At 38.8% G+C, this 26,059-nt stretch overlaps 1 protein-coding gene and 1 long non-coding RNA gene across 2 annotated transcripts in view; one reads left to right on the top strand and one right to left on the bottom strand.

The window, feature by feature from the left end:
* LOC306840102 overlaps positions 1–26,059 on the bottom strand; it is an 83,096-nt gene that overhangs the window by 48,633 nt on the left and 8,404 nt on the right. The window lies entirely within an intron of this gene.
* Positions 823–26,059, top strand: LOC306840101 (uncharacterized protein C14orf132). Its single transcript, XM_079369171.1, has 2 exons — positions 823–1,201; positions 23,826–26,059. The coding sequence occupies exons 1-2, from the start codon at positions 1,175–1,177 to the stop codon at positions 24,060–24,062; spliced, it is 264 nt and encodes an 87-aa protein (XP_079225297.1). The 5' UTR covers positions 823–1,174; the 3' UTR covers positions 24,063–26,059.

Below are 26,059 nucleotides of genomic sequence, written 5' to 3'. Positions count from 1 at the left end.
ATCTTCAAGGAAAATTAATCTCTTTTCGGTCAGTGTGTGGGTTGATGGCAACACTGTTCCACCTGCGTAGTGTCAGAGGTCTGTGCCAGTCAGTAGAGTTCCTCCAAAGACAACTGAAGAAAAAAACATCAAAGTTGTCTTTAATGCTGTTCTGTATCATTGAGTGTTCACAAAGAATGGCATCTGTCATATTTGTTCTCACTTTTTTTATATACATGTATCAGTATTAAGCCATTTAGCATTATTCAGTTTATTTAATGAAATGGTTGCAGTTTGATTGAACATGAAAATGACTAGATAAGGTTCAGATAAAACATGATCTTTGGCTATCGAGTTTATGTTAACCTTTGGTTTCATACAGGATTCAAACAGTTATTTGAAATTACATTTTTATAGGCAATTTAAATAATGCTCATTGACCCACACTACTGTATAATGGCACTTAAACTAAATATTGAATTCCTTATCGGAAACAAGATGTGGGCTTATTTTCTTAAATTAAAAGAAAAAAAACACTTTTGTTTGATTACGTTTTACAATTCATGACAAAACAAGCGATGTGCTTACATCTGTCAAAAAGCATGCCTCAAATAAAATTGATGAAAAAAATAGGAATTGATTTACAAACAGAAATGTAACCTTTATGTGCCTCAACATAATGTAGAAAACGTGTCAAGAGTTAGAAATGAATACTTAAAAAGGAAAGGGAAATAAAGAAGCAGGAAAAAAATCAAGCGAAGATGGAAGGGGGGCAGGGAACACACACACACACACAGAGAGAGAGAGAGAGAGAGACAGAGAGAGAGAGAGAGAGTAGTTGCACCTCCTTCGTTATATGTGACAATCCTCCTCCACAGCCTCCTCCTCATCTCTCTCCCTTTCTCGGTGCAAATCTTCATCTCTCCGTCTGTTCAGATTCTCTCCCTTCTCTCTGTAACATCTCTCTTCATTGTTCCCCACTCGCTCAATTTCTTCTCATCCTTCATCTTCGACATGCTGCCCACGTGAAGTCCGCCAACTTAAATAGCCAGCGGATATCGCGGTAAAAAAACAAACAAAAAAAACCCGACAAACAAAAACAGAAACAAGGCAAATGCTCCATCGTGGAATAAGGGAGAAAACTACGCACGTTTGCATATTTCATTGAGTGCCTTGGCTGGAACGGAGTAACAGTATGGATCTGTCATTCATGGCTGCGCAGGTGAGACACTTCAAAACATGTTTAACTTTTCTTTGAAGTTTCCTGTTTATGCGTGGACGATCAGGAGTCCATGACGTGCGTGAACAATTTAAGACTTTCTACACACCTTAAAACTGTTCATCGAAGAGCAATCACCATTACCTGTAGAATGAATTTATACTGTGAATGGGTCTTAAACTGTGTGTTGTCATACCATGCTTGTTGTTTACCTTTCTCTTTCCTGTCTATCCTTTCAAAGTTAAAGGTTTTTAGTAAATCTGTCAGACTTGGACAGACTGTACTTTTATTCAATGTTGTGCCTGGATCTCGTGCAAAAATCATTTTGAAAATCACAAGATCCTTAAAAAGAAACATTTAATTGATATCATGATGTATAAAATTATTTGGTTTCATGGCGACCAAGTGTTATTGTGCGTCTGTTTCAGACACATTATTTGTTTTCATTCGGAGCTGATCTGGTTTGCTGTTTCTCCTCTTCCCTCTCTCAGTGTCGAGCTGCTCATACGGTTTTGTCTGGCGTCATCTACTTTGCCATTTTCTGTGCAACAGCTATTAAATGGTCCAGAGCTCTATCTGTGCAGCCAGTGGCTAGTCTGCAGGCCAGACTTAGCCAACATCTTCTAAAATCAAGGGTCTCTAAATAGGAAAGCTTTCAAGCATGGAGCTAGCTCTGAATACATTTTTTTCCCCCCATCAATATCACCAGATCGAAAGAGAGGTGCAGGTTTAAAAAATGGTGCTGGCATTATTCACTCTCCCCTGAGACAATGTGCACAATGTTGGTGGGTGGAATACTCACTCGAAGCCTAATAATTCACATTAGACAGGCCCTGACCATGACTTAATTGTGCTGTCTTTACAGTCATTGTTAAATCCTGTGGTGGCCACTGTTTGACATCTGATGAGCCTTTAAACTCACTGAAATGATTCTCTTATCCTTACTGGGGTCAGCATCATGCTGAAAGTATCCCAAACATCTTGGTTGATATTTTACTGTCACACCTATGGACATGGTTAGGTTAACCCAGGGCTGCTATATTGTCTCGTCTATGACCAGAAAATGAAGTTGTCTTAAGATGGACCTATAAGAAAAGAAAGCCACGCTGGCTTAAAGAAAACAAGGAAATCTTTGTGCGAAACATTTATAGATAAATAATGATACGCTTTTATGGCCCTGTTCTAATGAAATATATAACACTAGCTTGAAACAGGAAGCATACAGCTTTTTTAGTTTGATCTAGTTTAATGGCTACTTATCACTCACATTTTTGCCAGAAATTATTTTTAAAACATTATCACACAAATGACAATGGTCTTGTTGATTCAGCTCCAAGGATATTTGAGGAGTACATAGAAGACTCTTGTCAATATTTGTCCAACCAACTATTGCTGTAAGAGCAGACCACCAATCTGGATCAAGAATCTATAAATCAACTATTTTGTGCAACATTTCATAACTTAACATAAGTGAGGGTCTGATTTGTAACATTTTCACAATGACTCTATTACCTCATACATACTACCTGCTGCCCTGGCTATTCACCTTTTTCCCCAGCATCCTGTATACTTCCCAACAAAGCAGCCCTTTCCGACAGGTAATGGATAATTTTACTGATGTGAAATTCATTCCAATGCCCTGAGTTGCTCTGTAATGGTGACTGTGAATGAAGTCGGGCAAATGTCCCCGGAGTTTCTAAGATTGACTTCTCAATGGATGATTTTTTTTTTGCCCATCCATCTCAAAGTAGCTGTGCTGCCTGGGAATCATTGGACCATTGCCACCTCTCTGTCTGTAAAACATGACGGATGTTAACACAACTGTTCTCTCCTCCAGACAGGGAAAGTTTTGAAAAACACCAACTCAGAGAAGCTGGTTACTGTTTTCTTCCTGTTACAAAGGATGACGAATGGGCTGTTTGGAGCCTGCACGATCATTAGTGTTGCAGCGTATGAGAACACACTGAACTCATTACCTGCAGAAGAACTTAATTCCTTGAGTAAGCTTGGCATTCAGCTAGAACTAAGCCTCCCAGACAGGAACACGAAATGTGTCTTACATCAAACCAGTTCAGACTGGTAACATAATGGACTATTGTTTTGCTGCATTTGCTGCTTTTCTTGCTTGTTAAAATGGATTTGTACATATCAAAGAAACATACTCAATAGCTCTCTTCGTTACATGATGTGCTGTTTTGTGTCTGGTGTGTGATTTGCATTTGGCAGCAATGCCTCACTGGTTTGAAATGAAAAGGCACAAACTTCATTAGGCTGGAAGTGGCGGCATCCTCAAGCACGCAAAACATGGATTAGGTGGTAACAGCACTGAAGCGTTTGAATACTAATCTGAGGTCAATGAAGCGAGTTGTTTATCTTTTTAAATAGACAAAATCAGGGTGTTTTTTTTTTCAGATAACTTATTGACGTCGAAATAAGGATTTATTTTCAACCTGCACTCATGTCTATACGTCCCTATTCCCAGTCCACTTAGAATGTTAAACACATGTTCATCTGTGCCGATCAAAGCTGTTAAATGGATTTTTAGGCATAAAAGTATGCCAATCTGTTACTAACTGATGTTTAGGTCAAGTCTGATGTGATGTAGGGTCCAGAGCCATCTTGGGCATGATGCCAGTTCCAGATTTGCTTCAGCTGACAGATCTGCCACACATGGCTGCAGAACCCTGAAGGCTCTGTCTATCCAGTATAGACTGACCCACTGGCCTTGACCTTTTGAACGTGTTTTCACATACACACACACACAGACATTTAAAAATGTAAAAAGGCAACATTTAAATTCAGCAAGTAAGAAAGCAGACACTGAAGGATTGTTCACGTAGACGATTCGGTCAATCTTGGAAATGCTACCTTTGATTTTTTTTTTCTTTTCTTTTGATGACAGTCCATCAGCTTATTTTTGCACTACTCATTCTTCGCTCTGTCATTCTACCTGACAGGGTTGTCCATCTCTGCTCTCGTTGGGAGATATATGACTTTGAATGGGTGAGGATGATGGGAGTGTTAGACACCCCCAACACAAACAGAGCCATCTGTATTTACCCACAGCGCCAGCAACTCAAGACAGGCAAATACAAGTTGGTGCCAAATGATATGAAACTATAATACAAGTGCCAGAGAGTCAATGCAATCTGTAGAGATGATTCTGACTTTGAGTATAACCAAAAAGGTCACGTATAACTGGAGTACGATTGAATGGAGACTCAACAAACCAGTGTTTGTGCAACCACTACCACTGACATGAAGCCAGACATGAATATTAAATTAAACAAAAATATCCGTGCATCATTTTGTGAAGATGTTTGGAGGACCCTCTTTTTCCCCAGGTGACTGATATCATGTGTCAATACATGGGAGAGATAGAGATTTTTTTTGTTTGATTGTAGTGGCTTTGTTACATTTTTAATTATCTTTGTTAATGAGTCCATTAAAACATTACAACATCTATTAAAAACACATGATTGTATAACTGAATCCCTGTTTATACTTTGTTCTTTGTAATCCCTTTAATTAAATTATATAGTCATATATCCACTGTGGGTTCTTCACTCCCAAATTGTTCCTTTAAAAAAATAAATCTCCTGGTCTTTATAAAGGAGTCTTATTTAAAAAGTGTAATAATGGCACACCAGGCTTTTCATCTCGAGGAGTTCATTTCCCCTCTGGTCTTTTGTCTGCTTTTTCAGCAATTGGATTCATATTAAAGCTGTAGTCTGGAGATAGTGCAAACTTGCAGAAGCCCCCAATTTTCCATCTTTTTCCACTTTTAAAGACCCTGCAGTGTCGTAAATAGGGATGGAAAATAACATTCACTTTAAACCAGTTACAAAGAGCTGTATAGACAGGAACAACCAATGCTTAAAATAGATGGAAAAACAGGTGACTCTGCCTTTGTCAGGGATATTTTCAGCACATTTCCTGAAACGAATGTTTGAGGAGTTGAAGCCTTTTGATACCATACTTCAGATATAACAGCTCAAAATACAAGTGAAGTGTCCATAATAAGTTTGAAATATTATATTTCCCGTTTATTGGGCAAACAAAGATTACACCATATAAAATAAGTCTAAATAGCATATGTTTTTTTCAAGTGAAGCTAATACTGAAGGGCCTTAAAATAGCAGTCTTTCAAACGAGCCAGCAGGGGGGGACTCCACTTTGTCCAATTGTATGATAGCAGATCGTTTTTTTTAAAGCATAGGCTGTATAAAAGATGGACATAGTCAGTGTCGTAACTCTGGGATTTCTTGTGAAGCCCATCGATGGTGATCAACACATTGGAAATATTGTCTCTTACCAGTTTATTGAGCAGCCTCGTCACAGACAAAGAGCTGGAGCTGAGGTGGGCCTCAAACAGCAATCTACAACAATCCCAATGACAGTCAGTCAGTTCAGCCACACCCCTCAAATAAATCTTATCCTTCATAGGCTCAAAAGGGCGCGGTTAGAAAATAATTCACCCACTGTACCGTTGATATTACAAAAGACATGAGCTATTCAGACAGAAACCGACATCTTAATATGGCATGTGCGGGACTTCCAGGACAGCCGAAGCCAAAGTACCACTGCAATTTATTTGCACTTTTGCATTGATTTAATTTTTCAACACTGGAGCTTGGTGCTTGTAGTTAACATTTTCCTACAAAGATTTTTTTACACAAGACTCGCCACTAGCAATACTTTGTTGTTGTTTGATTATGTCACTTGTTAATATACATAAAACCTGTTCTTCTTTGAGGGGCTATGGGTCAACTCTTGACCTTAAGGTTGTGGGAGACGTGATTTCCTTGGGCAAGACACTGAACCTCAAATAAATCCCCCTGCTGTTCCAGCATCTTGTGGATATGTTTGAATGTGTTGTGCGGAGGTTAATGTGACGTGTACTGTAAAACTACTTTTAGTGGTAAGCTACAGTTTTGGAGTATTAGAAGCAGGTCTTCGCTGATAATAAATAACAGTATATTGAATGGACGCAGTGGTGTGCTGCACTCGCTGATCCCTGATGCTGCATTTTAATGCAGCATTATACAATTTCGGCGAAATCTATTCTTTAAATGCTATCAGAGTGTAAGCTGACATAGGCTCACAGCATCTTGACTTTTTGTCGGATTTTGGAGCAGTCATACCAGAAGAATTTATAATCTGAACCTGTTTTAAGCACAGTACATTTTACAGTGTTCCGCCAGCAAGTGCATAATAACAAGACATTTTTTTTAAACACGATTGTTTTTTTCAAATGAGTAAGCTGAAAACATTAAAGAGTCAAAAGGAGACAATGTCTTTCAACTGATTAATGTGGAATACTTAATCATCTATAGCTGATTAAATCTGCAAGGCATGATTTCAGATGGAATATTTAAAAGTGTTTGCCTGGTGAAAGAGTCCTCGATTGTCCATATCAATTTTAAAGGCAACGTTAATATTAAGAGCTTGGGATAATTTTCATTGTAACAAAGGGTGTACAAGAATGCTGACCAAACAAGAAAACAGAGATCGATGAAATGAATGTTTCCTGTGCATATATTCCCAGTGTCTCCATGCTATCTTATCCTAATTCATGTTTGCACTACAGGCACAAACATGTCGCAGATGTTCTGCACCTGAGATGAGTGATGGCATATTGAAAGAAGTCCTGGGGTGAATAAAGGGAGACTTAATGGACTGTGACAACCAAGTATGGAGTAATAACATTGTTCCCTGATAGAAGTTACTCCCATAACTGCATGATGCTTCCTATATAACAGTCTCTGATATTCAGCAGGTATGAATTATGTAGTCCAACATAAATAATCCATCCCTCACCCATCTTGAGATCATTTCAAAGGAGCTTTATTCCTTGTTTTGACATGTTTCTGAAATAAAAAAAAAACGAGCTAAGATTTGGGGTGGACTTTTGATGCCATATGGCCTCACCCTGTTTGTGTTAGAATAGTAAAACCTCATTGCTGACATTTTTGCTATTAAGCACCAATAACATTCAAATTCAGCTCATGAGGAGTTCTTTTGATAGAAAAGAAGAATGGGAATAAATTATGAGAATTTCACAGTGGGTGGCTGCCTTTCTTGAGCGAAAGCTGCCAAAATGCTAAATGGCAGAGGCTGATTACACACTATTAAGAAGGAAGCAGAGATGAATTATGCTTACATTTAAACATCACCATAGCTGCTGTAATGTATTGGGACCATTACGCATTATGCAAACGTAAGAATGCTTAGCATAATGAAATAAAACGTTAAATGTGTCTTATTTTACAGCAGAACTTCTCCGTTTTGGAAAGGATGACAACTTCAACCTTGGCTGCTATTTCAGTGAATTATGCTGAAAAACAATGTGAAAGGGGGAAAAAAAAACTGATACGTGTGAATACCAAATTTTCAGAGATATTTCTAAAAGAGGTTTGAAGGGGGCAACGGAATTTATGATGTAACCTCTTCTAAACATCTTGGTTCTCACCTATTTTGGGCTTCAAAAGCCTGATTGAGTTTAATACTATTTTCAGGAAACTGTTCTTTTAATCTCCCCTGTTCCACCGGGTCTTTTGAGTCTTACTTTTGGGGGGGGAGGGGGGGTTTAAAGACAACTGTACTGAAACCGGGTCTCACTCTTTGACTCTGACCTTGGGTTATTTCAAAGGAACCTGCTCTGAAACTAAAAGCAAAATGCACAGGCATGACTTTTTCCATTCTATTACACAGCCATGTCTTGTTCAATCTGCAATGAAGCTGAGGTTATATTGCGCATCATGTACCTTCACTTCCTCTGAAAAACACTGTTGCCTCAGGAGAAAACTTTACTTGGAAGTCCACGGCAGGACTGAAGGTTGAAGTGCCTCAGTCTGCGACATCAGCTAAAGAATCATCTTTGGTACACCATGCCATTATCCTAGATTATGCAACATGCTTTCCATAAGAACTCAATAACTGTATTTTATTCCCATAGCACATTTGTGTCTTGGGCATCAGATAATATAGGCCACAAATGGAGTGCTTTCATTTTCCCTGTTGATGAACTAAGCTAAATGACACCCTAACTCTGTGCTACAATACAGCATGTTGCAGCTGTCATCTGCATCTATGCTGATATTTGACACCTTCAGATTTATTAAAACTATTTATATCATACATACTTTACAAAGCTCAGGTTAATGGTCCACTGCTCTTATGTCTCATAGAAAGCAAATCTGACAGTTACCTTCTCAATCCAGATGCATGAAACTGTAATGCCTGTATGATGAATCAGCCACTTACAGTCAGTTGTATTACTTATGGAAATCATTTGGAATGCCCACTGGTACAGTATGCATGAGTGGTGGAGAAGTACACAAGCTTAGATTTTTCCTTAAACGTTGAATTTTTAAACACGCTTGCAAGGAGTTGTGAATCAATTCACAGCTTGAGCTTCAAGCGTTTCTTAACAGTTGCTGTGATGCGTTTGAGCTGAACACTTTGGCAGTTCTCATTCAGCAATCTCAGAAGTACATACTGTATAGAACCATGGTCTTTCATTAAGGTTTTGTTTAGTTGTGACACTCCGACAGCCAAAGGATTTTGAGCAGTTTGCACAAGCTGAAGTCTATAGGGAACTACAAATGATCAAGGTGGTAAAACATAATTCTACAGTAGCAGTGTAATTTTCTCCATAGTTCGTATGTGTTCTTAAGAATGAAAAATACAGTCAAATAATTTTCATTAAATCTAAACCTACTTGTGTATATTGTTTGCAAATTAAATTTGGAATTAAAACATGTAAATCAATTTAAAGGAAGAATTGTGTAACATTTTACACATAAATACAGCAGAAATCAAGTATATCTTCTGTAAATGTCTCTCTGAGTCATGACTGGCTACAATGGGTGAGAAGCCCAAGTCCTGCCAGCTGTACTGTTGTCCAGTCCGGTTGTTTTAGCTGACGGCTTAGGTTTAAAACTGTTTAACAGTCCAGATAAAATAAGAACAACATATTCCCTGCTTCTTTAGAAGTATCTTTAGATCACATTCAATCCATGTCATTTTACGTGCGATATGAAGCTTCGAGTTAACCAAAGTGCGCTAACGTTAGCCAAAGTGTGCTAACACGACAATGCAGACCACAATTACAATTACAGCGTGAACAAGGGACTATTTTGTCTGCCGCTTGTGCTTAATGCTGCTTAATTATGGTGGCTATAATTAATAACTCCTTATGCAGACTCAAGTGGAGAGGGGGTTGGAGGTTTGCCGCTGGAGGAGAGCGAAGGCTTCAGGATGGCGGAGGTTTTGCCAAACAGCAGTTTCTTTTGGTTTAATGCTGCTGTTCAAGGGAGACATCTACAGGATCAAAAAGTTCCTTATTCTTTCTTTAAAATAAATAAATATGTGCAAGGAGAAGCTAAGTGATAACTAGTTTACAAACACAAAGTTTTTCAGAAAAAAAAAACTTATCTTTGAATTTTAGGAGATATTTTAGAAACAAAAGGAATGCTATATATGCTGTACATACATCAATTATAAGATGATACATCCTTCCAAACAAAAATCACATTTGATTGAGCAGTGATGTACTTTTTCCTGTAAACCTAGCCCTTAAACAAACAAATGTCTCCCAGATGCCTCAAACCACATTGACACACGCTGACATGAACACATTGACACACACATACAGTTGAAGTCATATTAATTCACGACTTGAGGCATGAATAGTCAGGGAGAACAGCTCAACTGTTACTGCATCTGACAACACTGCAACTAGGCCAACATGGAACTTGCGTGACAAATTCATAACAGCCCCACCCACCCCCTCCTCCCAATGGGAAAATACCTTCAGTATCCATTCATAAATGCTGATGCCAACCTGCAGCAGTACGACCGGGGGAGACAGGAACATGCTAGATTCATTTTACAGCAGTCGTGTTGTCATGCTGATGGCAATAAAGACTCTACTGAAACATTAGCATTAGTTATGACTTTGACAAAGATATTAGACCTCTTGTATTAACATTTTCTTCTTGTTAGCCTCAGCATATTTTAGTTATTAGGCCTCCTCACAGGCTGCAGCCTCAGGGGGGCGGTATATTTCATGTTCTGTGTTTGTTTGCAGTCTCATGAACTTTGCTATCACAAAAAACCTTTTATAGTATTTATTTATATAGTACATTAAAAAAACAATCTCTCAGCACTGGTGAACAGTTCAGGGTTTAATCCGCCTATCGTCCAGTGACACCTGGCTCCAGGCCACCCAGCAACCCCAGACAGGAAAAATCAGTATGGATAATAGATGGATGAATGGATTAACAGAAAGGACTGACTCTCCAAACTGTTCTGTATAAATAAAAGGTAAAGCTGGACTTCATGTACAACAAGGTCCACGCTAACGTCTAACAATGTAAATCATGAAATAATGATTCTGTTTTGATTGAAAATAGTTTTTTTCCAGTGTTGCTTGTTGCATGTAAGACTGTGCCAAGCCTTCATTGTTGTAGAACTTTTAAGCATTGTCACTAAAATGTCCATAAGTGAAGCCTCATCTCTGATCATGGCTGCAACTGTTGCTTCTGTGATAATCATCTTTATTGGCCGGGCATGTAAACACATGAATGGTCTGTTTACGTCTTCCGTCACAGATGTATTGCAGATCAATAAAGGTGATGTTTAACAAAGTCAAATCTGAATATGAATCACACTTTCATGTCTGCATCACAAATGGGTTCTAAAATTCATTCACATGATGATGTCTTCTTTTTCCCTATATGTGGCCGATGCAACGGATCTTACTGTGTGTTTTCATTCACTCATACATTCAATCGGTATCACAACAATATGATTTATTTACATCTGTTCTTATAGGGCTGGAGGCCCATTGATGCCTGTTAAAAGGCTGTGGTGTGAACATTCTACTTCAGTCGATTAAATGCGTCTCCTCCCCACTGTGAACAGAAATATATTGGGGGGAAAAAAAAAACATGCTTAGAATTAGTATGAATATGGGACACAGCTTTTCGACAACTTTTCATGGGGCACAATTAATCATTTTCTGAAAAAACATTGACAGTTGGAGGCAGACGCAAGAAGTCAATTACACATGAGAGGAAAAAGAACTTGGGGCGGATAATTGTTAGGGTGCTTTTGTATGTACAAAAAATAGAGAAAGAAAAAAACAATCTAGAGAGCAAAGGCTCTCAGGAATAGAAATGTATTATACTTAATTTATATTTGACAGGAAGTGTTGGTTCAGAGTGTTCCTGCAGAGTAGCTGAGGGTTGCTACATAAACTGCGCACAATAAGAGGGACTGCTGTTTGGCTGATTAGAAGTGTGATTTTTTATTAATAACATAGCAACAGTGTGTCTATTCTGGGGATATGTGCCACACAAGGGACTAAAACAGAATAAAGAGAAGTGCGCAAAAATATTTTGCTGCTGTTTCTTCTCTTAAAACGGTAACAAAGTGTTTTCAATGTTTCAAATAAAAACAAAAAATAACATGTTCTATTCTTCTTTAAAAATTGTCAAACTGTAAGATTCTTAAATAGTGTTCTTTCAGCAGAACAGTAAGCATACATGATGGTCCATGTATGTACGTACGTGTATGTACTGTTGGTCCGGAAAAAAAAAAGAAACAGCGCGTCCATCTTCACCTCAAATCTGTGTCTATGAAATGCGGTGGGCAGGCCATAAATCTTGGTATTATTTTGGAATCAGACCTCAGCGTTAACAGTCACATCACCAATATTATCAGAGCAGCATAAAGTTCACATATAATGCAAAATACACTTAATATTTCCATGTTTTTCTAACACTGTTATGTGTCCTGAGCCTGTCTTATAAAAATAAGACAAGTCCATCCTCTCGGTCTTTTGCCTGCTCCACTTTTTTAGGAAATGTTGTTCAATAGTTCAGCTCCTGAGGGCCTTTCTGACCTGCTCACAGACAACAACCCAGCCTGGCCCCTCAGGTCATGTGATAGTGGTCTTTTAGCTGAACTCAAGACTAAAGTCTGAAGAGGGGGCCTTGTGGTCCTTCTCTCTGAAACAAAGCTCCTGCTGACCTGAGGTCCATCACTACGGCATCTACTTTTAAAGCTTTACCCAAAACCTTTTATCCCAAGCATGTGAATAGTTACTTTGTGTGTGTGTGTGTGTGTGTGTGTGTGTGTGTACAGTATGCTATCCCTTGTGTGGTTATTGATGTTTGCTTTGAGGTGTGTATAGTATGACCTTATTGGTTTGATTTTTGTATCTTATTCATGACTGATGAAACACTTTTTTCTTGTATACTGTGCGTACTGTTACTGAATGTGCAAGTGAGAGAAAATCCCTCTATGTTACTGTTGTATCCAAACAACTCCCTCTACCAATCCATCACATTTCCCAGAAGAGTCAAACACTGCACTACAGTGTAAGTTGTCATGAATAAGAAAATCTGCCAATAGCTATAAATACAACATGATACATGGGTCCTAGGGATCACTGTAACTGTGCAAGACAGAAACTAATCTTACAGAATATGTTAGGCATCATGCAGGGATATATAGTTCAACTTTTAAGAAGGAGGGAAAGATAAAGATACTATGACAGAGATGGATTTAAGTAGTTTAACCACTGAAGTAAAAATGAATGGATAAGCATTTTGTCAAAAAAAACATGTACAGCGAGTAAGAGCTAAAAAGGGATGTGAGTAGATATAATGCATATCATTTAGAGGAGTGTGACATGTGGCGGTATATCTCGAAAGCAAAAGTCTCAGCCTACATAAGATGAGGGGGGGGACTCTGCCTTTCTGAGGTCAATGTCGCCTTGGGGAACAGAGAAGGGAGAAAGATTTGAGACCAGCAATAACAAGGTCAGAGTGGAGGGAGGGAAAAGAGAAGAGATAGTGATCCAGGAATGAAACATATATACCCACGGGCTTGGTTGTGGCTGGAAAGGGAGCACAAATCGAGATTTTTGGACTTGTAGGGTGCGAAGTGAGAGACGATGATTTGAGGGGAATTTGAGGAGGTGGTGGTGTAATGATCTTATCGCAGAAACACTTGTTTTGGAACTTGTATTTTACTTCATGTACACAGTTAGAGCTGTGTAACCATTCAAATAGTACAGTAGTCCTCCCTAGAGCCATTGTGTACGCAGATTGTCATGTCGCAAACAAGGAAGCTGCAGTGTTTAGCCAGCTCTGCATCCATCGTGAAACATCGCGCCATTTGTTTCAAAATGTCTCCAATATTGATCCTCGTATTACCACATTTCTGTTGTGGAGCTTATGGAAAAATTACAGAGGCTTTTTACATCAGGTAGAATGGGTTATATCTGAATTAGTTTGCTTGCCCACTTCCAGCACTGCTTCACCAGTTGGTTTGTCTGGCAAATAGGGACTTCCACAATGGCCGTGTGGTGTTGCCTTAAAACCACATATCCTCTCTGGTCTGAACAAACACAGACCAATACAGACTGGAATCAAAACTTAAAAGGAAGACATACTGGCTGCTGCATTGTTGTCAGAAAAGGCAGCACTTTTCCTGATGATATAGTAAGTTCATAATGTTATATATTATAATTAATTATATTATTTAATTAAGTAGCTATCTTAGATATTTGTCCTTAAAATGTATATACTATGTTTTCTGTATTATAGGCAATGAGTTGATTTTGATTTGATTTTTACTCTTAAAAGTTCTCTTGTCCTGTTAGTTGGTAGCAAAACCAAGAAATGTTGTCAATTGTGGAAAAAAAAAAAAAGAGGTTTCTTATCTCCAGAGTGGCTCGCCATGAGGGCGATTAACAAAACATCCCAATTTGTCAAGATGATTATCTCTACTAATGGTTATTCACAATTGGCAGTAGTCTAAATGATGTGTACAGACGACCCATGAGCCAGTATGAATGACCGAGCTACTGTGACTCTTAAGAAAAAGACGCTCTTTACGTATTAGATGGTTGTAAAAGAAGTTTTATGTCTTTTTTTTTGGTCAGTGCTGTCTGCTTTACGCTTCAGATATCAAAGTGGAAAGAGGTGCTTTTGCCTTTTCTGTAATTAGAGTTGGAGCAAAGCAGAGCCGCCCCTGCTGCTCCTCGCTCTCAACCGAGTCTTACATGAGTGGAGATTCAATTAAGGGCTTCCACGTCTTTGCCGGAGATTTCTCAGTATTGCACAGAGACGTAGCAGGCATGGATGGAGCCGAAGGGGCAGCTGACGTTAGCAACCGTTACACAGACAGCATTGGTAATGTCTGACTCTGACATATGGGAGCTTAGTTTGTATTAAAAACCAAAGAACAGCTCCTCTGATGTACTGCATCTTTAAGCAACCAATCGTCTGCTATTTCAAAAAATACGCATGATTAAACTGTTATTTAAATCTTTGACATATCTGCTACAACAGGTTTTAACAAGTTTAACCTGATTCATTCAAATTCATCAGTATGCATCTTTGTCGAACTAGAGAACTATTTACTATCGATCCATTTTCAGTAAGAAAATACTTGCCACCTTTCACAAATACCTGCACATTTATTGAGAACCTGTATCCTGCATTCGAAATTTTTAGTCAAGGAGTAAATCATGTTAATATTTTGTGTATAACCAATGCACTAGTTAAAAGATAACACAACAAATTAGAATTGGCATGCAGAGTAAAGTCTTTGTAATGAATGAAGACGGTCAGGATTCTGTTGTAACTCAGAACGTGCAGTGTGATACAGCATCCCATCATAGGCTTACATCACTATGTTTTTTCTTGGCTCAGGTGGGAGCTAAGTCTACAGTCTTGCACTGGGGGCCCTTCATAGCCAGCAGCTGCTTGTGTCGCTCACCATGAAGGCCCTAACACGTGACTCTGCTGGGTGTGTTTCTAGTGAAAATGCTCACTATGTAAAATACATGAGCAAGCTGTGCATTGAGATTCTTTAGGGGTGTGTGCGACATTGCACATGCAGCAAGAAATCTCTGATGCTATAGCATGATGTGTTCTTTGGTGTAAACTGCACCATGAAAACTCATGCTGCACATAATCATCCATATTTAAAATATCTGTCCTGTGAATTATTCACGCGACAAGTCAGCATGGATTTGGCCCAAATGAAGGCGGGAAAGTTTCGATTAGGATTGATTAAGATCAGGGTAACTGAGGCCAAAAAACATTTTTCAGTTCAGGAATCATCCATCGTAAATGAAGCTTTTTGGCAATAAAACAAACTGCTAGCTTTCTGTAATTTCTCCCTCAGATAAAACCACTTAGACAGACTCATTTATGTACATTTAATATTTATCTGTAATATATCTAATGTATCTCTGAAGTGCCAAAATCTTTGTCACCAACAAGCATTCTGGTAAAGTGCTATTAAATTGATGTCATTGTCCAAAATGTTTAACAGGCCGACCTTTCATATATTGTGCATATTGGCTTCTTCTTGTAAACAACAGGGCACGATGCAAGGAAGCACCAGGGACTCAAACCCTTCCAGATGGGGATTGTCAAACACAGCTCATTTTGCATTTAAAGCTACAGGCAGAGAAACTGTGTCTGGTCTGAGCAGAGATGAAATAGAGTTGACAAGTTAAAGTAGAACCGGTACTGATCATGAAAATAATGTCTCCCTCAAGGAGCACAGACGCAGAGGAAAAATAAAGAAATTGATCCCCATCTGATTACGCCTGGACACTCAATTTCATAATCAAATAGATAAAAGAAACCACAAGAAATGTGAAAATGTCTAGAAAGATGAACTAATCTAAACAAAAAAAAAAGTTCGAGCTGAATTACTTTAAAATTATTTAATTTTTAAAGTTGACGTTTTGCGGTGCTGATGATGAATAGAGTATAAATATAATTTCTTCTGTGTAATCCTGAAGCTCAGGCCTTGTACATCCTTATTATCCCCGAGACAATTAAATAGATTTGATCTTTTTTTAAATCCATATTGGAGGAGAAAAAGCTTTGAAATCAGAGCATCGTCTGGAAGATTAGAGATAAAATCTTCAGTCTTTTCATTTTCTTGCTCACTTATTCCTCCTCCGCCGTCTTTGATGTCTCTCCGCCTGCGCTGACAGTTGTAATGACTAGGATTTTTTTTTAGTTTTTTTTGTTTTTTTAAATTTCTTTTATGAGTACTCACAGACACTAACAACTGTGTCTTCTTTTCCGTCTGTTTTTTATTATTATTTCTCATCCTTTTAATACTGTGTCCCCATCTCACTTCTTATCTGTCAGGACTAAGAAATTCTTATTTGTTTGTGGATTTTAATGTTTCATAGATACCGAGTTTACTTTCATCTCGAGTTTTAAGCTCACACAACTGCTAATTAGCGGCCTACAAACAGTTCATGAAGATTCAAGTTCATGTTGTCTTCTGATTGGCTCTAAGCGCTGATAGCATATATTGAAAATGTGTTCTATTTAGGTCAAACACAATAGTAAGAAAGGAACCATGAAGGCGATCCATTTACCCATCATGATATAATAAAAGAAGATCTCTCCTGTGTTGCACATTTTCCACTGCACTGACAGACTGACAAGGGTGCCTAGCGAGGATCACTTTCTGCTTCACTTGTTCTGCTGAGATCTGAGATATATTAAAAAATGCTGCTCGGCTCCAGAGGCGGCTAAAATCGATGAAAGCACAGCTGTAAATCTGACCTGCAGGGACCAGGCCTGAAACGACAGGTGTCACCACATGTGTGCGGGTGAACAAACCTACTCAAAATCTGTGGAAATCTCACTGAAGATTAATGGCCGGACAAGGTCAATATGTTACAGCATGGCAAGGTTCAGACCTAATGTATTGTTTTGCACTAAGTGGCTGCTATTGTATCGAAGGAGTGGCTTTTTTGTACAGACCACAGACTTACATGATAGCAGCTTATCCTCGAGACTCTTATCCCATTATATTCTTTCCTTGAACTGATGGTGTCCAAATATGAGCAAGCAGTAGGTTATAAAAACACCCTCTCAGTAGCCCACTTCATTTGTTAAAGGCCCTTGGGGAAATTTGAGGTGTGTAACCAAAGGACCAACTCAACTCCATTCTTGTGAGCCAGATTTCTGAACTTTGTTTTCAGCAGTGTCATTGTATACAGAGTGGCGCAGGAGCAACAGCATAGCAGGCTATAAACTTTACAAAATTAGTCTCAGGATGACCCTTTAGTGGTCCCACAGTTTTTACTGGCAGCTAAGTCATTTACAGAGGTCTCCTCCTCTCAAAAACAAACAGCAGTCCAGGTGATCTCAAGTGTTTAAAACGCAGAACAAGGACCCGTGTCCAGAGACGGCGCTTTTTCCGCAGGTTGTGCTCGTTTTTTGATATAGAAGGTGATATAGAAGGCTCAGCACCCTGAGAGCAAAAAAAACACCCTCGGTGTCAGCTGTTCTTTGTTGCTGCACTCACAGCACTCACAGCGCTCTCAGATAAAAACAGCTAAACTTTTGGACTTTGTTGCAGGCTTATTAATATCAGGCTTACATGTGCTGCGTGTGACGTGTTTGGAGTTGGTCTTTTCGTGTTGGTTAGTTCAGGACCTACACGTCAAAGAAGAAGTCAAATAAAGGCCACTTTGAAAAAAATAATATAAACAAACCAAACTAACAGAACATCTGATCTGAGCTAGAAACCGGAATTGAGCATCATGACTTGCATTGTGAAGGCAGACTCAATGTTTCTTATTCGAAGTCCGTCAGTCTGTCAATGTCAGTTGATACCACGACTGTCGTAAAATTAAGATTCAAAAGTGTCTTCGATTTATTCAAATTCAATCTTGAATGCAGAAAAAAAAAAACTGCATGTACACCCGGCAAAAACATCAGGCAAGCCTCAACCATCTCGATGTTGTGTGCATTCATTTTTAAAAACAAGTCCACTCATGAATTAAATATGGTGATATTTTGTTCAACGTTTCTCTTACAAAACCACTGTGGTGAAAAACAGAAGACTTAAAGGGAACATCATTTCCTATCCACAATTACATGCAACCAAACTGACCCGTGTCATCACTCCGACACCTTGATTTCTCAGTTAGCTATTAGTCTGCATTTATATTACAGATTATGAAATAAGATGTTTTTCTTTTTACCAACTGCGCTATCATGCAGTTAGCCGTCATGAAAGCCTTGCACTACACGCTTAATTAGAGATGTTTTAATCAACACACTTGTGGCAGCAGGGTAGTGATTGAGCAGGAGGCAGTGAGCCCGTCACAACGTCAAGAAACATCTGTGTGTAATTAGATCTGTGTGTGTGTGTGTGTCACTGGCTGGATGAGGCTCTGTGTACTGCCTTCTGCTGGCTGACAAAAGATTTACATTATCAGCCATGTTTAGGAGTGGTGTCAATGATTGCATTATGATGAATGAATACTGCTTCAGTTCCAGGTCCCTGGTATCATGCATCTTGGCTTTTACTTTCCCTTTTATGGCTTACTGGAGCTGGGAAACTCAGTATTCTCACAAAGAGCTGAGATGAGTCAAAGTGGCTGCTTTGAATCAGGGCTCTTCATTTTTTAATGTGATGTGTTTCAGAAGATACTTTTATGGCTCCTAAGTGAATTCCTTGTCCTTAAATTCACAAATCAGTATATTTGAGTCGTGAAGTTCTGTTTTTAAAAGCACATTTGATTTTTATGAAAATAACTCAATGTATTGATACATTTGGAAGCCTTCCAGAGAGTGATGGATTGCTGCATGTCATCCCTCACTCTCTCCTTTCCGCTTCCTGTCTCTCTTCAGTTCTATCTAATAAAGACAAAAAATGGCACAAAATATCTTTGAAAAGAAGTTTTGAAAGAAGTATAACGAAATAATTGTTGTAAAAGTTTTTGCACTGAAATATGGATGTAAATAAAGTTGTGTGTTCTCAAAGTATATTCATTTGAATAATTAAAACAATTTCAAAACATTTTTAAAAAATCATGTTGAAGTCCAGAGGGTGGAAAAAAAAAAAACTCAACAGGGTACCGACTTTCAGAAAAACCGCTCCAGGATTCAAAAACGTATTCCAATATTAATGAGCTTCAGTTAATTTCCCAAACGTCTCTACTATAGCGCTGATATCCCTCGACAGAAAAGCCTGGACAGCTCTGATGAAAAAAAAAGAAAAAAAAGAAACAGATACTGCTGATCTATAAGACGTTAATACTTCTCTGTGGTGCTGTGAAAAAGTTACGATCCAGGCCAGAGTGAGAACTCAACTCTCAACAGGACGAGTGAAAAGCTGTCCTCTTTTTTTAATGAGCTCTGTATTTTGTTCATATTAAAACCCAATACATCAAATTTGATATCATGTCACTTCCTTTTGTGCTTTATCTTTGGCTTCCTTTAATGAAGTCCCTCAAGGCGACATAATATTCGTCATTCACATGGCAGCTGTTTTCAACTGATATTACACTCCATATGGATAAGTCAGGTGCAGTTTTGTCATTTTACCACACAACTATGTTAAACTTACAATATATAGAATTTTATGCGATTAAATGCATTAGTAATTGACTTAACTCATGTTAAATGTTTGTGTTGGGTAATTACATTACCTTAAATATTTCCAATAGTTTTTAATTTTATAGTTTTAACAGGACGAGTCTTGTCGAGGCGGCCGCCGTGATGAGCTGCCATGACAGACAGAATGTTGATCGTTGCAACGAAAAGGAGTAGTAGCAGAGAGGACTCCCATGATTCCCCGCTAGCTCCGACGTCATCTTTTGTTATTATAGTATTGATCGAGAGCCCCCTGGTGGCGGAATCTACATGTTTTATCTTTAAATACCTGATTCTGACAGGCCAAGTGCTTATTAGTGTTTGGCTATTCTTCTAGTGTAGAAAATGTCAACAGACAGTTACAAGGAAAATGACCGCAGTGTCTGTGTTGTTTTCAAGAGATAAGTTTGACGGTATAGCACCCATCTGAGCAGTGTAGTGGTAACACAGCAGTAATGGTAGTGGCAGTTGTACAAATCAACAGTGTTTTGGTTTCATCGATTGTTCGTGTGATTCAAACTCAAAGTCCATTCTTAACCCAGCAGGGGTCCACCTCTGTGCCTGTTTACTCCGATGCAGTTTGTTCGAGTACACCTTGAAGGTTTTTCTCAACAAGGACACAAGTATTGACTAAGATGTAAGACCAGCCTGTTTTTTCCCCCGAAGTGCAAAAAACTAACTTGTTCTCTCTAATTTTGTTTCATGGGCCGTGTGCCTTTGTGGTCAGGATTTTATATCGGTTTTCCAACTATCCAAAGACATCAATTCAGAGGTTTTTGCTTGTTTGTTCCAAAGCTGTTTCATGAAGCACTTACTGGTGGAGATATCCCACAGGAGGCAATTACAGCCCATTCTATTTCACAATTACTGTGATCATCCGTGTAGATGGCACAGCTCTTGGAACAGCTGGGGCGAATAAATCAAAGCTGTGAGAGCAGAGCAGGTGGAATACAGTGAAAGGAACTTCACTGAATCGTCTGCCATAGATTGGGGGTTTACTGTGTGGAGTATTGAACAGGTGTAGACATCACTCAAAGCCAAGAAGGTGTGAAATACAGAAGGCAGGAGATTTATCAGGTTCTAGTTAAAAGAGGGGTGTTGCTTTCCTGAGCATATCACATCATGGAAGGATGGCATCCTTATTAATCCTACCTTGTTCACTTATATTGTACAATATCAAATCCAACACTGTAAATACAATATAGTGTAATACATTGTTATGGCTTTAAACTGTCAATCATATTTTTACGAAAGGAAAAGACTATAAAAATGACTAATCTAAAGATATATAATAATTATTTACCTCTTGCATTTAAAGAAGGAATGTGCCACAATTTACACTTCACACATTTTGTAGGAGGAATCAAGTATTCTTATGTAAATCTCTCTGTCTGAATCATGACTGTCTTGCTGGCCCTTTTTTTTTGTAGCCGTGTTTATTTTTTTCCCCGTTGCGGGAAAAAAAAAAAATGTTTGTGAAGGACTAATGAAAAGAAGAATATGACACTTATTATTTGAATGTCACGTAAGCATTTTCAGATCAAGGTAATTTCCAAGAAGATTGACATGCAATGTAAAGCTACAAGCCCACTTAAGTTTTATAAAGAGGATTTATAAAGAAGATCATTACCCGAGTGTGAATCTTGACTTGACTGTGTGGAAACATTAATGCTCACTACACCTGTCTTAATGTGGAGAGGCACTGCTCATTTCTGCCATTAAAGAGTTACTGCAAGTGTAAAAAAAAAAAAAACCCTCCTTAATTTCCTGACCCACAGTAATATGACTGCATAATCACACCTCGCCGACTGCTGCTAAACAATCAGCCACGTGAACGTGCAATAAGAATCTGAATAATCTTACAAAAACATTAATGCAGTCTTTGTCAGAAAATACACACGGGCCCTTCTCTCCATCTTTCACCACTCCAAGCCCTGAAGCTTGAGTACTACAACACGATTGGAGAATGAAGGAATTAGAATTTTTAGACTTCTGCATTGTCTTCATTTTTCAATCAGAGGTAGCTGCTTGACTGCTCGCAGCACTGCTAAATGAGAGTTAACAGTGCCACTGATGACAACAGAAGGAAAACAAGAAACTATTGTTTTTGACCAATCATTAGCCATTTGGTGGAAAAAAAGTTAGCATCACTGTTGGCAACAATTTACCAAGATTTTTTTTTTCATGCTCATAGCATGAACTTGCACCAAGGAAGACAAGTAGACTATATGAAAAAAAATAAAGAGTCAAAGTCAACCTCAAGAAACCAACTCATGATCATCATCTAAGCCAATATTGTGGCGTTTTTGTGTATATGTGGGTGTTCGAAGACATTTAGCCAGTAGTATACTTTAATGCTGGAGAGATGAAGCTTGTTTGCAGGAAACTTTGGTCCGTTGAATGAAGACGTCATTACTGAAAAGGCTCATCCACATATGTCAACAAGCGTGTGTTTACTGTCAGTAATGCCGAGTGGATGACCTTCACTGCTCACTTAAGTGCTCAAATGCACTGAGATGCTTCTCCTCAAAGTCTCTACTTCCTTCCTTTCCATTAGTCCTTAACCACATGCTGTTTTTTTAAGCGGGTGCTTGATCCACATGAGCGTTGTGGGAGAGCTCGGGTGAACATACAGTGTATGCATCAGAAGGAATCAGCAGATACTGGGACTGAGTCGGGGGCAGGGAGATCAAGGTTTCTGGACTTCATGCACGCCTGTCTGCCTCCATCATGCTCATGTGAACAGCGGGCGCTCCACAGGATGTGTCATGTCATTATTATCCACCAGGGGCCAATGAAGAGCGCAGCACAGTTCTCTATGTACAAGCTTTTATGGCGCAAGGGATAACCTGAAGTGTGTTTGTACATCGTAATGTCTATGGTATTGGGGGGGGGGGTATCCTATGAGCAACAGTGAAATGTATTGTATGTAAATGTTCAACATCCCTGCAAGGTATTTTTAGTATTGTTTTTTTTTCCCTCAGTATCTTAAGCAGAGCGCTCCCTCCATACTGAGCTTCATTCTGGTTTTGCATGCATTTCCTTTTCAAACAGCCGGATATGGAGTCACACACATGAAACATATACTCTCACACACATACGAGTATTCAGTTTGCTCTAATGGCAAACCTTCACAGGCCTCTGATTGTCCCAAGCAATAAATCATATTCACTTTCCACATCTGAAATATTCATACCATGTTAATCAAGCACCGCTACTTAAATACACACACATGCACACTCACTCACACACACATACACGCAGAGGTGTGTGAGACAAAGCGAGACCCTGCATGCCTGTGTGAGAAACCTTCTAACTATTTCCTAATGATGTCGTGATGCAGTTATATGTTATCGCGCTCAGACTTGCTAATGCATGACCAATAGGAACAAGGCTGGCGTGCTGTGTGATTGTCATGAATGTAAAGCTTTTCTTAAAGGTATCACACACTGATCCGGGATGTTTAATTGATGTGTATGATTTCATCCAGCTTAAACATGCAATCCTTTTTTGAAAAAGCAAAAAAAAACTTTGCAAAGTGAAAAAATGCACACACAAAAAAAAAAGCCCCCAAAAAACAGAAATTGCAAAGTCATTGAAAACATGATGGCTATGCCAGCGGCTCTGTGAGGCCGTACTGAAGCAAATCAGTGTTAGATGTTCATTTCCATAATGATGACAGTTAAAATTCAGTCCCTTTCCTCATCTAATTGTATTTTTTTTTTAAAGAGTCAATATAGGCAGCCCTGCAAGTTCACTTTTTATCAACTTGTTTTGGAAACTTGCTGAGAAGAACTGTCTTAACACGCTGAGGAAATGGAAAGCAAATGTGTAACATTGGTCAGAATGACTGGACAGTTTGTTTCCTTAAACTCAAAGGATTAAACTACCTTTCGTATTTTCAAAACTCTTAACACGACTTTGAAGAAATAACCCTGGAAAAGTGGCGTGTACTGTCTAGGCAGATAAGAAAATGTTCATTCTGCGTAAAAAAAAGTTTGATGGTCTACATTGTAATAAATTACGGACGCAGTCAACAGCATCTGGAATGACAGTCTAAAAGAGAACCTTATTTCTTATTAGTTTTCACCATTTACACTTAATTCTGTTCAAAATATCGTAATACCTACAGTAGAAACTCCAAAACTTATATTAACTTTGAACTTCCTCTCTTTTAGATCCCTGTCATGACGGGAGCCTTCATGGATTCGTCACCCAATGACGACTATAGCGGCGAACACTCCCTCTTCAACTCTTCGGCCAGCGTCAACGCCGCCGCCTCAGCTGCATCAGTACACGGGCAGCCGGATGAGTCGCAGTCCATGTCCAGCGATGCCATCTGGCTGTGGATTGCCATTATCGCCACCATTGGAAACATTGTCGTGGTTGGGATTGTCTACGCTTGCACTTTCTGATGAACCGATTCAAACAAAGACAAATGCTCTGCTCTTTGCAGATTTCTGGACCCAAGAGCACGGCCAGGCTTTATAGACAACCACGCAAACTTTCTATCTCTCTCTCTCTCTTTCTTTAGCTCTCTCCCCTTCACCTGGCTTTTTAGATTAGTTTTGGCCCGCTTAGGGTGTGGAAGTTGTGGAACTAGACATATGGACCGCTTCTTCTTCATCATAGCGAGAGACTGTGACTTTGCTGCATATGCTGACATCAAACGCTGGATTGGATTCTACATGTGAGAGTTAAAGAAGAAGCTTCGGCGTACAACAGCTCTTTAGTTAAAAACAGAAACATGTGCCCTCAAGCAACAATCAAAGGAACCATTTTTGAATTCTTTTTTTTCTTTTTTTTCCAGCTTAAGTTTGTTTCCATGTTCTTCTTCAGACAACACCCTCACTTGTAAGGCAGAGATGGGAACGGAGATTAAATGGGGCTTAAGATTCGGGTTGATCCAGGCCATCCTAAACCTCCACCAGATAGTTTCAAAGCAATTTAGGGCAGAGCTGTTTAATTATGCGGCTGAATAGAGACGGTGAATGTTAAAACATTTAGAAAGTACTGGGGATTACTTTCATGCAAGGCAGATTGAGCCGCACCATGTTGGAGCTCATTTAAGGACTAATTTGTGAATGAAACACAGTGAGGACGCTGAACCTTGAGCTCTATCTTGTCTTACTAAACAATTTTGTGGACAGAAAAGCCCTGACTATTGAATTCCTTTGAAGTACATGTTTAAAATCTATTAAAGATGGTTTGTCTGACCTGTACTCAGTTATACACTATGGGTGGTGACTATACTGTTGGATACAATTCATAACTAAGTCACCCAGTTGAAATGAAAGGGTTTCTTGTTATTGGGGTTATTGGAAATAACGTGTAATGTCATGGTCTGTTTATTATGGTTGGATATTATCTACACATGCTTACTTAATGCGATTAAAGCACAAATTTAAAGGCCATATGATGTAGCCGACTTTACTTCCTGCACCTTGATTATTGTTTTGTAGTATGTTTTGAATACATGTGTAAATTATTTTTCACTCAGACATCAGCAACAGAACGTGTAAGATCCTGATACCATATTAAAGATGTGTAATGGTAGATATGGCGGACCTCTATATAATGAACATACTGTACTTGTGAAGCGGGAAAGGAGGCCTTATTTTTAAATGAGGTTTTGTTTGAAGCTTCCCCTCTTAATTTGTCTCTGTTCACTAATGTGGTTTTCTGTTACCGAAGAATCTGGAAGCAGCTGTCTCCATGGCAACTAATCCTTCTTCTAATTGGGAGCAATGACTTTCTACTGTGAGACTCAGGCATTAACCTGCAGCCACGGATGTGTTTTGTGCTCTTTATACCGAACGTTAGAAATCACAGAAAACACAACACGGCATTTACACACATATTGCATCCGGTAGCCTTTGAATGTTTTCTGTGCTTTTTGCTCACACTGTTTCAATTAAGAAAGCAGTAAACCTACGAGAGTTGATTACAATGTTTATGCCTTTTTGAATATGCATTGAAGGTCAGTAAATACCATTTTTAATTTTCTGTTGGCATATCTTTCTTTTACTGATTGTTTATTATGAAAAGACGTAATTAGAAGAGGAAGCTTTATTCCAGTACTTTTTCTTGCTGCTCATGGGCTGTAGAAGGTAATATCAATGTGCTTTAGGTGGATATATATCGAGCTGTCCTGTAAACACTTAAATAATACAAATGTCCAAACACTGAGTTACCACAGTAGCTCACTATGTCAGCTGTACGCCTTGTCAGAAAGGAATAGACAGACACTTATCCATTCTTATCAGTTCAAATGTTTAAAGAAGGACTTTTCAAGCCTGTTATTTTTAATAAATGGTTAATGTAGAAATTCTGTATGTAGACATGTTGTAATCCACATACACAATGCTCCTTTTGTAAAGATATATACTATTAAAATTTCTGTAAGAATGCA

Source organism: Symphodus melops (genome assembly GCF_947650265.1).
Source record: "Symphodus melops genome assembly, chromosome: 19".
Lineage (NCBI taxonomy): Eukaryota > Metazoa > Chordata > Actinopteri > Labriformes > Labridae > Symphodus > Symphodus melops.
This window is presented reverse-complemented; position numbering and strand designations above follow the sequence as displayed.

What these genes read in the sequence shown, in the direction of transcription:
- LOC306840101 (XM_079369171.1), top strand. Translation starts at nt 1,175, where the DNA reads ATGGATCTGTCATTCATGGCTGCGCAG. An exon ending in TGTCATTCATGGCTGCGCAG is followed by an intron (nt 1,202 to 23,825) that starts GTGAGACACTTC and finishes CCTCTCTTTTAG; the next exon opens with ATCCCTGTCATGACGGGAGC.